This window comes from Thamnophis sirtalis, unplaced genomic scaffold (assembly GCF_051295495.1).
Source record: "Thamnophis sirtalis isolate CommonGarterSnake01/CBP01778 unplaced genomic scaffold, rThaSir2_p1.2 scaffold_5, whole genome shotgun sequence".
Lineage (NCBI taxonomy): Eukaryota > Metazoa > Chordata > Lepidosauria > Squamata > Natricidae > Thamnophis > Thamnophis sirtalis.
The window spans coordinates 42,064,392-42,084,395 of record NW_028261385.1 but is presented as its reverse complement, the minus strand read 5'-3'; the positions used below and the strand labels follow the sequence as shown (position 1 = coordinate 42,084,395).

Sequence of the window (20,004 nt, the reverse complement as noted above, 5' to 3'; positions counted from 1 at the left end):
CTAATGCCACTGTTTCAATTTCAATCTATATTGTCAAATGCAAGAAATTTACCAGATATTCTCTTCTTCTTCAGTCACAATTACTTTGAAAATGATGGTCCAGATAACGAGAGAATGTATATGATTTATATTACAAACTCTGGAATACACACTTAATTGTTGTTGTTTTTTACTTAGAGTTATTATTTGCATATCAGTACCATTTTACTAAGGAACTCTCTTTCCTCTCAGCATTTTGCTTATATACTAAAACAACATAAATATGTCTACCTTTGATAATTATTGTGGAAAAACCTTTAAACCCATATTCATCTATGCTTTCTGTAATCTGGGCTCCATCTTGAGGTTCAGAAAGAACAACATAAAAGAATTCTTCCCCTTCAGGTTCATCATCATCAAGAATTGTGACAGACACTTTGCTTTCTCGTTCCCCATCCAATAATGTGACAGACAGAGCCATCTCTTCAAAGTCCGTACCTTCGATTGCCCAGGTAAGATTAGAAACCACAGGGATAATTTCAAAAGGAAATGTATCTGCCCCACTTTGGGCATTTATTGCACCAAAAGTTTTTATATTTACAGAGATATTTCCCACAAATCCCTGAGTCCTTCTGATATGAATCAGAATAGTGTTGGAAGCAATGTTATTGCTGTCTTCTTCAGTGTAAATAATAGTTGGTTCAAGACTTAAAATTCCATAGTGGACATCACTAGCCAGTAGGGTAATTGATGCAATGCTAAATTCTGGATTCAGGCGTGGATTACAAGCTGGGTTAAGATCCTGAACATCTAAAACATTCACAGATGTTAAATTCACAAAAAACGTTTCTTCCCCTTCTGAAATGCTGTCATCAGTTACCATGATTTCCAACACTGTGTTAATTTCAAGGAATCCAAAAACAAGTTCTCCATCATGAGCAGGTTCAAAGTCTTCTAATGATTTGGCACTTCCTGCAGTGGTCTGATAGAACACCTTTGTGAGATTGCTTTGATAACCAAAAAGTCTTTGTACATTTAATCTGATTGTTAGAACATCTTCCCTCACTAAAATGTTCCTTGAGTTAGGAGCAAATTGAAAGACTCCCATTGGCTCAATCTCAGCAATAATGAAATCTGATCTGAAATAAAACAAATATGACACTTGAATGTGGAAAGATAAAGGCAGGACAGTTTTAACTCATCTTCAATAGACAGATCCATTTAAAAACATTAGCATATTGGGTTCATTTGTTCAAATTGAAGAAACAGTTTTAGAACTTTATGATGATATCAGTTCATAAGTTTAGTCATTGTGTATTTTGGTTCCATAATTATTAATATGTCCAGATAAGTGGTAACTTTATCTTAGACAAAAGAAGAAAATAATGAATGTCAATTAATTAACGGGTGGGGTGGGAGGAATCCTTGTTGTACTAATAGGATGATAAACCAAATATTCAACTTGAGTGATAACTTTCTTACCTTAGACAAGCCCCACCAGATGCATTACTCTGCACAGCAGCCAGATGTACAGCAAACACCTCAGGACTATTTGCATTTGGAATAACTTGCAATAAAATTGTTTTGTTTTGTTCACCATGGGAAAAAGTAACTGTGCCTAGAAGGAAAAAGGAAAAGAGATAGATTGAAAGCTACTGGAATGTTAGAGAGTAATAGTATTAAATCATGAGTTGTTGCCAGTTGGGCAGCATGCAAGTTTAATAAATTATGGTTTGTCACACAGTTATGGATGTTCAGATTGGATTTGACATTTTTATCTACCTATTGAGTCCTTTCCAAGGACTTGGGATAGGCAGATATTGATGTTTGATGGTATTAGAGGTATTGTTGCAGTATGCAAGCTACTTTGACTAAAACTGCCTTTTGCAATTGACTAATGGTGAATTTGTCAATGCCGATGGTGCCCAACTGGTGCTCTATTGTTTTGGGATTGCACCCAAGGCATCTATTACTATTATCTTTCCTTTTGGGGGGGGGGACACATTTGTTCTATTTGCAGGTCTTTGTGTTTTGTTATCTTTTATATTCAAAAATATGCTACAGACACCAAAAGGAAATGATGGAAAAGACCCTTTAAACACTGATTCATCATTCAGGTTTGCTCATTGTTGAGTAACAGATTAAAAGGAAAGGATAAAGCAGTTACACTGTATACATCCCAGATATCAAAAAGTTTACAACGTCAAGTTATGATAAAGTACAGTGAAGTATGCCCTGGATATAACAATTAACTATCTATTTTCCTAAGGGAAAAATGGTTTAAGAAAAGAGAGTGATAAACCAAATTCAGATAGGGAATAATCAAGGAATTGTTTTTACATTTTTTAAAATTAAAAGAAAACAATTGAAGGTACAAAAAGAGTTCATGGTAAAATAATTCCCTTCAATCTTGAGCATAGTTCCTTTCTTCATTTCTTTTTCTTTCTTTATTACTGTCCCTTTGTTATCAAAGTGTTTGAATTGTCCTACTGTCCTCAAGACTAGCAAAATGATGGCACTTACCAGAGGCTGGTATAGTACTGCCTTGGTGAAGGTATAGTGGAATGAGCCCCAGTGGATATCCAGAATTCCAAGTTACTACAATGGAGCCATATATTCCTTTACGAGTTATAACAGCTTGAGTTGTTCCTGCTGTAATATTGTTAAGGCGCAAGATAATAGAATCAAAGGCAACCTATGAAGAAAATACTGTTTTTGTTAGAAATTATGGCAACATCTTATCCAAACTAAAATTATAGCCATGTGCACTGAATAATTGTATATGGAATACTGCTGCTGTTGGTAATAGAAATATGTCATGAAATAGAAATATTGCATTGTTTGTGCAATAAATCTATATTTTGAAATTTTAAGTTTTGTTTAAAATATACTACATATATTTGTTTTAATCCAGAAGCAAATATATATCAACTATAAAACAAATGACAATTGGAAATGAAATATTATACATGAGTTTTTTATAATACCTAGTTAAAATAACCTGATGTTATTTTAGCCGAGGTGGCGTAGTTGTTAAATGCAGCACTGCAGGCTACTTCAGCTGACTGTAGTTTTGCAGTTCGGCTGTTCAAATCTCACCGGCTCAGGGTTGACTCAGCCTTCCATCCTTCCAAGGTGGGTAAAATGAGGACCCGGATTGTTGGGGGCAATAACTGACTCTGTAAACCGCTTAGAGAGGGCTGAAAGCCCTATGAAGCAGTATATATGTCTAACTGCTATTGTTATTGCTATTGCTATATTTGCAAGCCAGGAATGACAAGATTCATATTTTGTTTCCTACCACCACTGCCAAATTGCAAAGAGAGAAAAATGGTGATGCAAAAAAATACATGAATGTGCTTGCCCCCAAATATGTAGTGAGAAATAAAAACCAAAATAAAAAAAAATCAAGATGTTATAATACAGTACTAATAATTTATTCAGGTCTTTCAACACCTGGCAGTTATGTCTAATAAATTAAAATGTGTTCCACTGGTTGTTAAGTTGTTAGAAACTATAAATCTAGTTACCTGAGAATTGGCAGCTTCTTTGGGAATTGGAAAAGAGACCAACCTGGCTGTCTCTAATATTTTAGGCGCAATATTGGCACTAATATTAACTAACGTTACATTGATCAGTTCCAGGGTCAAATTCATGCCAAGGGAAATAAATACCTGGAAATTTATAATAATAAAACATAGTAATTAAAAATTACATCTATAGATTAGCATTCAAATAAGACTTTAAAATATTTAATTCAAGCAAGACTTATTTAGACATGTAATTTTCCTCCAAAGTTAATAGAAAGCAACATTAAAATTATAATGAAAAACACCAGCAAATTAAGGCTACCAAATTTTAACTTTATCAAAATTATTTATTTAGAATCTGTAAGTGCCATGTCATTTTCTATTACATCATATTAATAGAACACATTATTTTGAAATATGTAGCCACCACTTTTGCTTTTGTTATCATTGTGAACATTCAAATATATAGAGTGTCACCTGTTATGATCTTGTTTAAGCTTTGTTACCTAGATAGACTAAGGAAATGCATTCTTTGATATACATGACTTTTAGGGACTGTGGATAAGAGTTTTGAGATACATCTTTCAACATCAAAAAGCGGCTTCCCAAGAAACTGGCATGTGCACTCACTACTGTGCATTTTCCTTCATGTACCTTAAAACAGGATTCTTCTGCTTTTCTAAATTAAAACCAAGACTTAATAAAAAAATTATAGCTCATAAAATACTGTTTTTGATTACAAAACACTACAATCATAATTTAAAAAGATCTTTCAGTGGGAAGGGAAATAACAGACCTGGGTGGATATTGGCACTGTTTTCAATCCATAACTGGAGCCTGCTTTAATGTGTAGCTTTCCCACTCTGTTGGCTGGTGTGATTGCTTTTTCTTCATTGAAAGATGAAATTTGGTACTCTACAATTACATCTGCAAAAGTCCCTGCATGCCGAGAAATATTAATCTGGATAAGCCGGCTGAGATCTTTCTCTACTAGTACTGACTGTTTTTTACCATACAAGGCAAATACTCCATATGGCTCATCATTTGCAACCACCATGAATCTAGAAATGCTTTTCTCCAGATCCAAATCAGCTCCTCCTTCCACTGAAGTAAGCTGCACTTCATAATGCTCATCTATTTCAGGAACATCATCAGGCAACAAGGAAATTACAATGTTCGAAGTCCTTTGTAGATCAGGAATCACAACAGAACCTCTCATAGTTATAAAATCATTTGTAGTATCAGAATCACTACTTAATTTCCAGTAAATCTATAACAATTAAATTAAAAGAAACAAAGAAGCTTTGGTCAATATATTGAAGTCGCAATGAAATGAAATTTTATATAGTTTAGATGTTACAGACTTTACAATTTGAAAACAATATTCTGAGAACAAACAAGCATACTTTCAGTTTCTCTGAAACCCCATCATTATTAATTCTTAAATTTTGTTGTTCATACAAATATCCTTTTCAAAACATTTTACTAGGAAAATATATATATTTAAAAAGAAAATATTCATGAAGTTCAGAAATGTAACATACATTTTCTCTGTCATATGCTTGCATATATTGTATGTGCATAGGTAGACAGATATCCCTTCTCTTAATAGATGTATTTTTCTACTTGCTACCACTTATGTATCTACCTACTTATTGTATAAAAATATCCCAAATTAATCTATTTCAGTATACATCTTTGATCCAAATGGGTTGATATATTCCAAGTCTAGGACTGGGAGTAACTGGCCACTTCTTCTAGTCCAATACTTTAACCATTACACCATACTGGCTCGTCTGTCTGTCTATTTATCTATCTGTCATCTAATATTTATCTATCTTAATCTCCCATTGATTTAATTCTTCACTCATAATGAAGTTATATTGGACAAACAACTAAGTACCAAAGTCGAATACCGTGATGTTCCCCATAATGCCTTGAATTCGCTTTATGGAAAGCACAATATTCAGTGGACCTTCAGATGCTGATGGTTCCTCAAAAGTCTTTGGAGATAAGGATTCAGGAACAAACTGCACTATCCCATTGGGATCACCAAACTTTAAAATCTAGGTTAAGAAAAAGTAATGGTTATACTTGGCTTTCCTAATTAGTGATACAGTACACAGAACATTCAAGTACTTTAATTACATGTTTCCTTTTTAAATGGTGTGCTGTAATGGTGCTCATTATTATAAGTGACCTTTAGACTCTTGTCCCCCTGTGTTAAAACAGCTCAAACATTTTCAAAAGTTATTTTTTATATGACAAAAGCTATAACCTTCTCATATATGATTGTATGTTGTAGCATTAATAAAAAGATGCTGTAAAGAATAATAAAGAAATAAAACAAATAACAGTAAAGCTCAAAAGAGTACTATTATTATTAATAAAATCATTTACTTTTACTGTTATATTGGCAGCCTTGGGATCTATTCTTGTTTCTCCCCTCATAGCACGCAACCTTATAATGAAGGTTTCTTGAACTTCAACTTCTTCATGAGGATAAATTTTCAAGTTGATATGTCGCAAGCCACCTTCTGCTTCCGCAAAATAAAATGATCCATTTACTGGGTCACTGATGTCACTATTCATAGGAGGTAAAATTACCTCTGAATTAGGTCCTAAAATGTCCCAAATAATCTGCAGATGACATATATTTTAAGAAAGCATTATTGATAACTTAAAAGTGCTACAGCATAAAAAAATATTCTTAGTACATATTAATCAATGTGCAATATAAAGATCTTTTGTGGATATTCCCAGAGAAAGTGTGCCCTTTTGCTCAATTAATCTGCTAAATGTTTAACTGGCTTTAGATTAAAGAAATGAACTCATTTATTTATCTTTTAATTAATTACTTGATGAGCCACCTATATTGCCAAAACTGAAACACAATATATGTATACACTATATTGCCAAAAGTATTCACTCCACATTCTGATTATATGGATGGGTGAGCGAATACTTTTGGCAATATAGTGTATGTGTAAAATTATATGAAAATCTACCAATCAGCAATTTTTAAAAGAGATGCAAAATCAAAAACAACCTTCATAAAAATGAAGAGAATAATTATCTCAGGTAAATTCTGGTTAAAAGCATAATGTTAGGAGGGAAGGAACTGATTATCTTTTACAAGGTAAATCATTACAAGCCATAAGGTTATATAAGGCACTTCTGTATAAAAACAAGAATTATTATCCATCTCGCAATGGGGCATAAAATGAAGAATAACTTATATTCTAAATATGTTAGTTCTAAGCATGCCTGAAATCCACAAACATTCATTTAAAACTGCATTTCTTTATATTAGACTTCAGACACACATTTTCAGATCAAGACATTTTGCTGGCCTCTATAAAATTGCTGCATGAATGGGTGGGATATATTACAGGTAGAAGAATCAAGACATGTTGACCGATCTGAAGCATGAGTTTACATAAAAAACTATATTTGTGACTTGGTAGTCTTTAGTGAAACTAAATCGAATAAATCAAATACAAAGTAATCAGATGTATTCATTGATCATAAACTAAAACAATCAGAAAACAAAAATTCAACATTTTATCTATCAATTAAAACACAGTTCATTTCTCCATGCACAAATCTTTTTATAAGATTGCAAATTTCCAAAATTATTAACTTTTGAGCAATGTAAGAAAGCAGCATTACAATAGGCCTATGAATTTAGTAAATAATAAACATGAGATATAAATAAATATTAAAAATAATAATTTAGAGCTTGGATGGAGAGTGGAATCTTATTAAATTGAAATTACTTTTATCTTTTTCCTTTCTAAGCATATATTAGCACATATTGGCATACATTTCAGTCTATTTATTATTAACATGCTTTGTTAATGTTTGAGAAATTAAAAATAACACAAGGTTCTTTGCCATGGGTAACACACGTGTGTAATAAAATTGGAGGTTACATTATTCTTAGTCCATTATAGCTATAGGTTGTTCAGAACAGGTTGTCCTTGAATCCATATAAAGGTAAGCAAGGATCAGCACAACCAATTCCTTTCTGAAACTGAACTGGAAAAATTTCCCATAAATCTTATCCAAATCAATGATGGCTGCTTTATAACTTTAATTGATTGATGTTTTAAAAAACAAGTGAAGAGTATAAAATTCTAAAAAGAGTATAAAAAAAAGTTTTTTAAAAAATTAAATAGACATACCTGAGACTCTCCTATCAATTCTCCAGCTCTTTCAAGTACCAAGGACAGTGTTAATGAGACATTGGGGTTGGGAAGAATGATTTGGCTTTCATTGAGGAAGCGGACAATCCCATGTGGAGAGTCACTCTTAGCAATAGTTATTTGGGTCACCAGGTGAAGTCCCAGAACCGCTCCTCCGCTGGCACCTATTAGTTGGATTTCAAACTGCTCAGCATTTTCTCTAATCAGAAACCAAAGAATGGAATGAATGTTGTCACCACACATAGTTATAGTACCCCATATATCACTGAAATATGAACATCCAGTAATTTTACAGCTCATATTCATAAAATTTACTATTATTATTATTGTTATTGTTGTTGTTATTGTTATTATTATTATTATAATACATGAAGTATTTAAAGTTATAGATCAGGACAAAAAGAACTAATTGATAATAACACCACTAATTCTTCTAGAAAAAAATATGTAGAAATTGTAATTTAAACATTTGTTCTGGAAAAATAAGGTAAGCAATGAAATGCCATATGATTTAAATTTAATTTTTTAAATAAAACAGGCTAGTTTTATGCCCACTCTAATTAACTATGTTTATAGCAATAGCACTTAGACCTATATACTGCTTCATAGTTCTTTAGAGTCCTCTCTAAGCTGTTTACAGAGTGTCAGCATATTGCCCCCAACAATTGGGTCCTCATTTTACTGACCTTGGAAGGATGGAAGGCTGAGTAAACCTTGATCTGTTCAGAACAGAACTCCTGGAGTGAGCAGTCTGCATTACTGTAATCTAACCACTGAGCCACCATGGCTCTTATACAAATACTGTAACCAATGATGTCTATCAAGTTTTACTGATTTGGTTATGAGTGCCACTGACTGTGAAATGTAATTCTTGAATAATTGTAGGGCAGTGAATGAAAAATAAGAAAAAGAGCTTTACCTTTCTTCATCATTTATGATTAAAATGCTTATAAAACTCTGTGTTTGGCCATGATGAAAAATGACTGAATTATTTGTAATACTATAATCAATCCCATCCGGAAGAGCTGAAATACTTCTAGATATGAAATCTGCTGTCACAAAACCGTAACTGCCCAATCTTCGAAATACTGGAATCATTATCCAACCAACATCTTCTTCCACTGAAACAAAAGAAAACACAGGATGCATTACAAGTTCTAATGCAGGAATAAGCTTCTAACTTTTAAGTAAGCTTCTAAGTGCCAGGAAGTTTGGTTTTAAAAGAGTGCAAAATTATAGCTGTATAAAAAGCCATGATTATATAAATTGTACATAAATGCCCTCTTATTCACTTCAGTTCATAAAATTAGATGTTCAGCCTCTGTCAAAAGTTGTCTACAAATATAATCACTGGGATACAATTATAATTGTGGAATTTACGTTTATCCTTGAAATCTGATAACTTTTGCTTCTTTTATATGTGTAGTATATATGAAGTCAATGCTCTTAAGTATATGAAAACATTTTTATGTTATTGAATTGTATATGAAGGCTCCCTCCCCCATATATTACATGGATATATTTAGGCCTTTGCCAGATTCTGTGCTCAGAAGGACTGCCTTATTTATAGGCAGGTCCACAGTAAAGAAAGATAAAAGCCATGTAATATATCTATTAGTTCAGAAAATGGAAAATGCAGAACTAGAAATAACAAAAGCCCAAACTGGCCAGAAAATGTAGAATCACACAGAACCAGGTTAATATTATTGATTCTGGCTCCCCACTGAGTTTCCTGTGGGAAATTGGCAGGAAGCATTGGAAATTAAACTAACTACCTTCCTTCCTTCCTTCCTTCCTTCCTTCCTTCCTTCCTTCCTCCCTCCCTCCCTCCCTCCCTCCCTCCTGCCTTCCTTCCTCCCTCCCTCCCTCCCGCCTACATAATGTACTGCTATGAAAAGGAATAAAACATATAGAAATAAAAGTTGGAAATGTGATACAGGAAGAACATTTTATTTCACTTAGTAGTCATGTAAACACATTCAAAAGTACTAGAAATATTTAACAACAAAGCTTGAATTTAAACGATGTTTTTTCTAGTAGAAATCTTTCCAGTAAATAAAATATATCACAATTTTATTATAATATACAATGATTTTCAAAAGCATAAATTGGCTCACATTAGAAAAGAGACACTTTGCCTACAATAACAGACAGGGAAACCAACTTGGCAGCAATGTAATACGTTTACTAAGGGACAATATTTGATTTAAATACTGTAGTTACTAGAAACAATTTGAATATTTATTAATAAGTTGATGTAATCACTTGCCAGGTACAATGGGAGGAAATTGAGTATTTAATATTGTTTTTAGTTGATTGTTTTTAGTATTTTTTCATGTGGTTTTTTATGTTCATGTCCATTTATTTTAGACAATGATAAATAGTAGTCTGCAGTGATTTAGAATGATTTCTCAAGATTATATGAGTCTGATTTTTACATGCTCAATAAATCTTAAATACTCAATTATTTAAGCCATGAAATAAGGAATGTTATATTTTATGAGAATTGGTTTTTTCAACAACAAAGTGATTGCAGCCCCACCTCCCAGTTTATGGCCAGCTCACTCAGTTGCTTCAGAGCTCTGCTTCAGAATCTCTTTGCAAACCACTGCTGTATGGAATGGTGATCTTGTGGGGTGATTCAGGGACTCTCACTAACCCAGGAATTATGTAAACTTAGGGAACTGAGTTTGCTTGTTTGTAAATTGAAAGTACTTTGGTCTGGAGCATTTTGGATTGGCCAGTTGGCCATCTTCGCTGGAAATTGTGAATTCTGCTTATTTACTGATTATTTTTTTTATTTTCCATCCACTATGCCTTTTCTCATTTTATTTTTTTCCTTTACAGTTTGTTTCCTTTACTTCATACTTTTTTTCTTTTATTCAATTTGTGTTCATGGATCAAAATACAAAAAGAAAATAAGAAAATGAACATAAAAGCCATTTTTTAATTATTGTTGTTGTTTAAAAGCTAACTAACACAAAAGGAAAAGTGGTTACTATTTTTTAGCCAGGGGCAGAATGTTTTTCTTGCTGGATCCTGAAATAAAATAAATGACTGAAATAATGCAGTAGGAACTACCATACCTTCAAGTCTTGCATGGGAGGGATCAAATTCAATGATGCCTTCTGCATTGTCACTTTTTGATATAATGATTCTTATTACTGAAGCGTTTCCTATCTCAGGTGGCTGGTCAATTTGCAATCCATTTTCTTTCATTGTAAAATCAAATCCACTTGCAAAAGTATATGAAGATAAAAATAGTAAATAAATAAGGCAATACTTTCATGTCCCTATATGCTCTTATTTCTTTGTATTAGACAGTCCTCAAGTTATGCTCACTCATTATGATGGGGCTGAAGTAATGAATTTAATGCTTCTTGAAGTTCCGGCCATTGCAGATTCCTGCAGTTACGTGATCAACATTCAGGCCAGTCATTTACAACTGTCCCCTGCTGCTGCCACACTCTGATTGCCCATAGCATCTCCCCATCTGTGGAACCCTCTATGATCCCTAGTACCCACCTGTGGCACCCACCCCACCTGCAGCATCTACCTTCACTTCCTAGCACCCACCAACACTGCCACACTCCCAAGGACCTACCCGCAGCCCCCATCCCCATCTGCGTTCCTTAGCATTCACCTGCAGCACTTCCCTTCTCATATAGTTCTAACATGTATCTCTAACCTGCCAACTTGCTTGCCTGGAACTCCCATCTCTTCCTACTAAATCACATAGTCAGGGTTACAGTGACAATGGGACTACTGGTATTGGTGTTGTTAGGTGATGTGGTCACATGGTATCACACTTTATGACATTACTTAGTGATGGAAAGTCTGGTCCCCATTACCATCATAACCTGAGGAGTACCTGTAACTGATTCAGCAATAACACCAAATTATAAGTTATTACTACTAGAATGAACCCGGTTTTTACATTTCTGGTTTGCAAGGGAACTATAATATAAGGTACATCCATATTAAATTCAATTTTACATTAGATCTTGATCACAAAATCAACTATGATACCAAGATTTGCTACACAGTATTTTATATTTAATGACTCCGGGCAATATTTTTCTATAAGATGACTTTTATGTTTTTACCTTTCCAGTAATTCTACTTTTGTAATTACTATTGAAAAATCCTCAGGACCTTCTGGAAGATCATCATCATAGATTTCAACATAAATAGTTTTAACGGTTTCAGTGGGTTTGAAAATAAGCTCTTCTGAAGTCACACCAAAGTCTATGCCTTCCACTGCAGTACCATTCAATGTTTTATACAAAAGGTGAATTTGCTTGTAAAATCCATGAGAACGGACAACTGTGATGTTAGCCTATTGGAGACAATTGCATTCTAAGATGAAATGCACCTTCATGATTTCTCTAAAGGTAAGCACAGAATCAAAGAATTCTAAGTTGGAAAGGACCACAAGGATTCTAGTACAAGCCCCTTCAGGAAAGGGATTTTAAAAATTCATGTTACTGAATTCTACTAACATGATTTACTGTAACTCTGATATCCATTTTCTCCTAGAGTAGAAAAACATACCATTTGGACTGTTGCAGTTTATTGTTCTTTGATCTATAGCAGGGCTGTCAAACCTCCAGCCTGCGGGCCCAATGCGTCAAGTGCTGGCCACACCCATGCCCGGTTTAGCGAAGGGGGAAAAAGTCACAATACATCACAAGACGCCATCATGACGATATGAGTTTGACTTGCAAGGCAATGGGATGCGCATGTGTGAAGAAAATGGCAGCAACGGCAGCTGCTTTTTCGCTGACCAGAGGACTTTTCAATGGCCTGCAGCCAGCCGCCAGCCTCTTTGAGAGCCGGTATGCAAAGAGAAGGTGGCTGGGAGACTTCTTTGCCAGCTAGCCGCTTCCCAGCAGAAGGTAAGCAACGAAAGAAGTGGTGGTGAGGGAGGAAGCACGGAAACAGGGGAGACTAGCAAAGGGAGGGTGGTGGTAGAAAGGGAAAAATCCTAAAAATTTCCTACCTTTTCCTGTGGGCGTGGCTAAGTGGGGAGTGGGTGTGGTCATGAGTGGGTGTGGGCATGAGTGACATCAAGTTGGCCACACCCAGTCAGTCACATGACTCCCACCTAGTCACATCCACCGAACTGGTAGCTAAAATTTTTGAATCCCACCACTACCCCACCCCAATATATAACATGAAAAATATATCTCGGAAAATTATCTGATAAATATAATTTAATTAAACAAAAATAATTGATATCTAAATCAAAATAGAATTAAAATCCAAAGTAACCATTGCTGTCTTAATAGTGCTTGGTATTAACATCTACGACAGAACTTCTATCACAATGTATAATATGAAAAGCTGTTCTAATAAATTAGGATTTAAACTCTGCCTACCCATTTATCATCTTCTCTTGTTTGCAGTACTTCTTGAGAAAATGTGAATTGTCCATATGGCAAATCACTAGCAGCCATTATGATATTTGCTGTTTTGGCTGCTTCATCTATGATTCCGCCATTGCTAATACCAGTCAGCTGAAACTGATAGTGTTGCTTTTCTTCTGGGACATCATCATCAAGAGCCTAGATGAGAGTGAACACATTAAGTTGAAAAACATATAGAAATATTCACTATGCTACATGGAACAACATATATTTGTTATTAAGTCTGAGCCAAGATATATAGTTGAATAACAATATCTGCAAAGGAAAGGTAGATTGTCAAACAATAATGAGGCAACATAAGTTATAGCAAAAAGTTCATTATCTTAGAAAACCAACCATCATAGCACATAGTGCTATCATCTATGAATTGAATTGAATTGAATTGATTTTATTTGTAGGCCGCCCTTTTCCCTGGGGGGACTCAGGGCGGCTCACAGAAACCAGGGAGAGGGGAATACAATACAATACAATACTACGACAACAACACATAATAAAATAATACGCAACATGCATACAACATTCGGGCGGGGTAGTGGTCCTTATCCCCAGGCCTGACGGGCGAGCCAGTTCTTCAAGGCTGTGCGGAAGGCCTGGACGGTGGAGAGGGTACGAATCTCTACGGGGAGCTCGTTCCAAAGGGTCGGGGCCGCTACTGAGAAGGCCCTCCTCCTTGTGGTTGCCAGCCGACATTGGCTGGCCGATGGGATGCGGAGGAGGCCTAACCTATGAGATCTTATAGGCCGTAGGGAGGTAATTGGCAGAAGGCGGTCTCTCAAGTATCCAGATCCACTGCCATGTAGGGCTTTATGGGTGGTCAATAGCACCTTGAAGCGCATCCGGAGATCAACAGGTAGCCAGCGCAGCTCGCGGAGGATAGGTGTAATGCGGGTGAATCGGGGTGCACCCGCAATCACTCGCGCGGCTGCGTTCTGTACTAGCTGAAGTCGCCGGATGCTCTTCAAGGGCAGCCCCATGTAGAGCACATTGCAGTATTCCAGCCTAGAAATCACGAGGGCCCGAGTGACTGTTGTGAGGGCCTCCCGGTTCAGGTAGGGTCGCAACTGGCGCACCAGGCGTACCTGGGCGAATGCCCCCCTGGTCACAGCCGCTATATGATGGTCGAATGACAGCTGTGAATCCAGGAGGACTCCCAGGTTGCGAACCCTCTCTGAGGGGTGTAAAATTTGACCCCCCAGCCTGAGTGTTGGATTAATGGCCGAATTTTTGGGAGGAAAACACAACAGCCACTCGGTCTTTTCTGGGTTGAGCACAAGCTTGTTAATCCTCATCCAGTCCATAACGGCTTCGAGCCCCCGGCCCATTACGTCAACCGCTTCATTGATTTGGCACGGGGCGGACAGATACAATTGAGTATCGTCCGCATATTGATGGTATCTAATCCCGTGCCTACGGATGATCTCTCCCAGCGGTTTCATGTAAATGTTAAATAGTAGGGGGGATAAGACCGAACCCTGCGGCACCCCATATTTCAGGGGCCTTGGGGACGATCTCTGCCCTCCCACTAACACCGACTGCGACCTGTCCGAGAGGTAGGAGGAGAACCACCGTAACACGGTGCCTCCCACTCCCACCTCCCGCAGTCTTCGCAGAAGGATACCATGGTCGATGGTATCGAAAGCCGCTGAGAGGTCAAGGAGGACCAGGATGGAGGGATGTCCTTCATCTCTGGCTCTCCAGAGATCATCCATCAATGCGACCAAGGCGGTTTCAGTGCTGTAACCGGGTCTGAAGCCTGACTGGAAGGGGTCTAGATAGTCTGCTTCCTCCAAGGACCGTTGGAGCTGGAAGGCCACCACCTTCTCGACAACCTTCCCCAGAAAGGGGAGGTTGGAGACCGGGCGGTAGTTATTAAGGACAGCTGGATCTAGGGATGGCTTCTTCAGGAGGGGTCTCACCACCGCCGCCTTCAGTGCGGCGGGGAAGTTCCCCTCCCGAAGGGAGGCGGTTACAACCGCCTGGATCCAGCCTCGTGTCACCTCACTGCAGTTAGAAACCAGCCATGAGGGACACGGATCCAAAGCACAGGTGGAGGAACTCACAGCTCTCATGGCCTTGTCCACATCCCCGGGGGTAACCTCCTGAAACTCAACCCAGAGCTGTTGTACTTGGTCCCCCTGAGTCTCGGCTGGAACTGCAGGTGTGGAGTCCAAGTCCGTCCGAAACCGAGCAATTTTGTCCGCTAAGAATTGGGCATATTCTTCAGCTCTGCCCTGCAAGGGTTCCCCCGCCTCCCTTTTGTTCAACAGGGAGCGGGTTATCCTAAACAGGGCGGCTGGGCGGGACTCAGCGGACGCAACCAGGGAGGCTATATGTGATCTTTTGGCTGCCCTAAGTGCCCTAGTATATTCCCTGGTGCAGGTGGTTACCATTGCTCGGTTCGCTGCGGACTTATCGGACCTCCAACGGTGCTCCAGGCATCTCCTCCGGCGCTTCATCTCCCGGAGCTCCTCGGTAAACCAAGGTGGTCTCCGGGATCCGCCGCCTCGGAGGGGCCGCAGTGGCGCAATCCGGTCGAGGGCCTCTGACGCTGCCGAGTGCCACGCAGCAGCCAGAGTCTCTGCCGGACTGTGGGTGAAAGTATCAGGAATAACCCCAAGCTCTATCTGGAACCTTACTGGCTCCATAAGACGCCTGGGGGCGGAACCACCTGGTCGGTTCCTCCTCCCTACAGTGGGGGTTTGGCCTCCGGAAGTCGAGCCTCAGTAGGCAATGGTCTGACCACGACAGGGGTATGATGTCACTCCCCCTCAGACCAAGATCACACATCCACTGCTCCGAGAGAAATACAAGGTCAAGCATGTGTCCCGCCGAATGGGTTGGGCCTCGGATTACTTGAGTCAAGCCCATGGCTGTCATGGAAGCCATGAACTCCTGCGCCCCATCAGAGTTTTCACCGAGCGTCGGCAGATTAAAGTCCCCCAGGACCATCAACCTAGGGAACTCAACTGCCAGCTCGGCTACTGACTCGAGGAGCGAGGGGAGGGCTGCTGCAACGCTGTTGGGAGGCAGGTACGTTAGCAGCAGACCCACTTGACCCTTGAGGTCCAACTTTAACAGCAAAGACTCACACCCAACAATCTCCGGAGCAGGGACCCTACGAGGAACTAACGACTCCCGGATAACAACGGCCACACCCCCACCCCTTCCCTGGGCTCTCGGCTGATGCAGCACCTGAAATCCTTCTGGGCACAGTTCTACAAGGGGGACTCCTCCCTCTGGGCCCAGCCAGGTCTCAGTAATACATGCCAGGTCTGCCCTCTTGTCTAAAATTAAGTCCCGGACGAGAGGTGCTTTATGTACAACAGACCTGGCATTTAGCGACAACAGCCTGAGACCAGGGTCCTGATTACTTACACCATCTGGTCTTGGAGTGGGACTCCTAGGGCCGGAAGGAGGGATCTCTGTGATGTAGCGAACCCTCCTTCCCCGGTAATGGCCTGCCCTAGAGTCCCCGCCGTATCTGCCCCTCCCTGTCACGACCGCGATACCCCGACCCTCTCCCGTGTCTTTAGCCCCCTCAGCCACCCCCATAGCCCCCGCAGTTCCCGGCAGGTCCTCCGAATCAAGCATACTCATTTATACACTCAAACAGTCCCCACGTAGTGATTAAAACACATAAAATACAAGAGTCATAGGGTAATAAAAGTGGATGATCTATGGATCTATGGATGATATGTTACCATTACCAATACAAATATGCTGGCAAGACTCTCTACCAGTGCTGCACTGCACCAGGAAATGCATAACCATATTTTATGTTCCTCTTTAAAAGATCTCTGATTTGCCTTTAAAGAAAAATATCTCCCAAGAAATCTTATCAAACACAAATTAAAAACAGTAAAACTGAAAGACGCAAAGCAATTGGTTAGTGATCAAACTTCACAAACTTCAAAGAAAAAAGTTAAAATAAAGAACAAAGGACCTCCATTCCTAATATTAAAGTTGTATTTGTGTCTCCAAGTCAGTATTGACTACTGAAATCAATTTATACCTGAATCCGTATAACAGCAGCAGACTGCTGGTCTCTCATAGTGACAGTTCCCGATACATCAGCAAATTCCTTTTGGTCAGGTGATGTTATAATCCAAGAGATTGTAATTTCTCCAAAGATCCCTGGGCCACGAACTAGACTGCCAAACAAAAAGAAATTGCCATGTTCAGTGGTGGGTTGCAGGCGGTATGCCCCAGTATGGGCATACCAGAGCCTGCCAAGAACACCAGGTACAGTTCCGATATGGTGCTCCGGAGGGCCCACCTGCCTGCCCGAGCTTCTTACCTGTCCTTTAAAGTCTTCAACACTTCTGTTTCCGCACACGGCGCATACAGCACCTGCGCAACACTCCTCTGAGCAGCTGGAGCATCGCAGAGGCTCGCAGAGATGTCACTGGACAGTAAGATGCATGCATGGGCTGTGCGCATGTGCGCAGGTGCTGTGCGCGTCCATGTGGACAACGCTGGGCCTGTTCCAACCGGTACAGATCCAGAACCCACTACTGGTCATGTTTGAAATATTACTCAGTATTGGTCCAATACCATTCCCAGATACTTAGTACAAATGCTTCAACCAATTTTACAGTTTATTTTTTCTTTCTTTCTGAATAATAACAAAATAACTTGATATTTTTCTAAATGAGTTTACTGTATATTCAACAGCTAAATATCTAAATTTATATGAATCACTAAGAAATATAAAAATACTTTGTTTTATTTGTACTAATAATTCACACATGATTTGCAGTTGTAAACCACCAATTCTACAGTTTTCTGATGTTGTTTTGTATTACAAGATATCACTGGAAAGAAGTTAAGAACTTTTCCAAAACAATATAGTATGTTGTGTCATGACTATATTAGGCCAGATTTTCTTTAAAACTGCTACATTCTCTCATTTAGCAGGGTAGCTCTTACTTTTACCAAGATGAAAAGGTACTTTGGAACATATGCAAAAAAAAAAACCCATTTGGTATCTGCCTACATCTCTTTAAATCAAGCATGACTTTTCTCAAGCACATATTGTAGTTCATTTAGGAAGCTTTCATCCTTTCAAATATTCATTGTGAAATTGCTTTAAAAGTATGACTTGTATAACTTGAATGATCCATGTGTTTCAAACACATTTTCCCCTCAAAAGAGGCAACGACCTCAAATATGCTACCTTAAAAAAGAGACTGTAAAATATTAAAATAAATGTAATTAATTCATATTTACATGTTTATTGGGTATTTACAGTAATTAATTATTGAAATAATTAGTATTACCCTTTTAGATGTTAATGAAACATATTCTCAACAATTTTGAAGATTTTATACCAAAGCATATATAGATGCCCATGAATATATTGGCATTTTTTTTCCTAGCAACTACTTAGCAAGCCTCTGCAGTTATTTTGGCAACTGTCAGGCACAATCAACCAGATTCACATGTTACTTATTATTACATTCTGCCTATTATATAGGAATCTTCCCAGACTGCCAGTCTTCACCTGGGAATAGATAGATAAGACTCTATTAAGATAAAGGGGGATCAATTCTCGATCTCTTGAGGCTGCGCAAGGATTCGAGGCTAGTTCTGCACTTGGGGCCTCCCCATGCCTGGCTGGGCATTTTCCATCATCAACATTTTTGGGTTTGCCAATGCCTTCTTTCTATGATTCAGGAGAATGTCTGCTAAAGTTCATCCAGTTGAATTTGTGCCTAAGGCAAGACTAGATCTCCCAGTCTCCAAGATAGCCTGGTGCCTACAATAACTATATCTGAGTGTCCCTCTGCATGTGTTGTACACACAGTTAATTTTATACTTAGAATTCTTTATGATAAATAGGAAAATTTAAAATTATTTAACATATCAAAAACTACCAAAGGCTAAAGGAACCAGCATTAAAAACATGGAGCATTTTAATGACCCTAAAGTAGTTAATTGCTAGCAAGACACACCTCTTGAGTTGTGGTTAAATACTTACACAAACTGTGAACAATTTTTATAGCAAAGATACAAAATGAAATGATTGCCTACCCAATAAAGGCAGTTCCGTTATATTTTCCTACAGGCTCCCCAATCAGGACATCGGTGGATTGTGAAGCTAACCCAACAACTCCAGAAGCTCCTTGATCTGCCAGGATAGTAATAGTTGCCATACCTGTAAACATATATGGGGTTGCCAATAAAAGCTGATTGGTGAAAGATTTTTTTTTAAATCAACACAAAGCAATAATATAACTATTACATAATTCTCATTCTATTCTCAGCATATTACCAACAAATTCTTTTAAAAATGTAATTAGCAAAGTTCCATTATTAAGTGTCAATATTTAATCATACCCAATCTCCAGTCAATGTTAAGATACATTCAGGATGCAATTCTATATTTTTATTTGGAAGACTAATTCAACATATATTAATTATCAGGACTATATAGTTGTTTATTTTTTAAATTTCTATTCTGCTTTTTCTTCAGGATCTCAAGATAGTGTACATTCCCTTCTCTAATTTTGTATCCTACAACAAAAGTCTTGTGAATTGGTAGTGACTGTTCCAAAATAAGCTAATGAACCTCCATAGTTGAAAGTGGATTTAAAATTAGTTCACCTCATTCTAATTGGAGATATTAGCCATGATGCTTATAGGAACAAATACTTAGCAGGTCAGATAAAAACAGCTAAAACTAAATCATTAGTTTATTTCCAAAGCAAAGGACAGGTGAAACTGTCCCTCCTGTCCAAAGAGTAACTTCTAGTTATGTCGATTATACTGTCCCCTAAAGTCAAGTAAGGTAACTCATTTTCACAGATTCATAGAAGTATAGCACTAGAATGGACCTTGGAGGTCTTCTAGTACAAC

At 38.1% G+C, this 20,004-nt stretch overlaps 1 protein-coding gene across 1 annotated transcript in view; it reads right to left on the bottom strand.

The window, feature by feature from the left end:
* Positions 1-20,004, bottom strand: part of ADGRV1 (adhesion G protein-coupled receptor V1) — a 232,189-nt gene that overhangs the window by 122,161 nt on the left and 90,024 nt on the right. Inside the window, exons 60-73 of the mRNA XM_087715712.1 lie at positions 19,180-19,303; positions 17,159-17,297; positions 13,099-13,284; positions 11,824-12,056; positions 10,804-10,952; positions 8,637-8,838; positions 7,697-7,916; positions 5,910-6,149; positions 5,426-5,575; positions 4,306-4,779; positions 3,510-3,653; positions 2,503-2,674; positions 1,462-1,597; positions 271-1,118 (exon numbers count right to left, since the gene is read on the bottom strand). Coding sequence (XP_087571838.1) covers positions 271-1,118; positions 1,462-1,597; positions 2,503-2,674; positions 3,510-3,653; positions 4,306-4,779; positions 5,426-5,575; positions 5,910-6,149; positions 7,697-7,916; positions 8,637-8,838; positions 10,804-10,952; positions 11,824-12,056; positions 13,099-13,284; positions 17,159-17,297; positions 19,180-19,303 — 3,417 coding nt within the window. The remainder of the gene's footprint in view (positions 1-270; positions 1,119-1,461; positions 1,598-2,502; positions 2,675-3,509; positions 3,654-4,305; positions 4,780-5,425; positions 5,576-5,909; positions 6,150-7,696; positions 7,917-8,636; positions 8,839-10,803; positions 10,953-11,823; positions 12,057-13,098; positions 13,285-17,158; positions 17,298-19,179; positions 19,304-20,004) is intronic.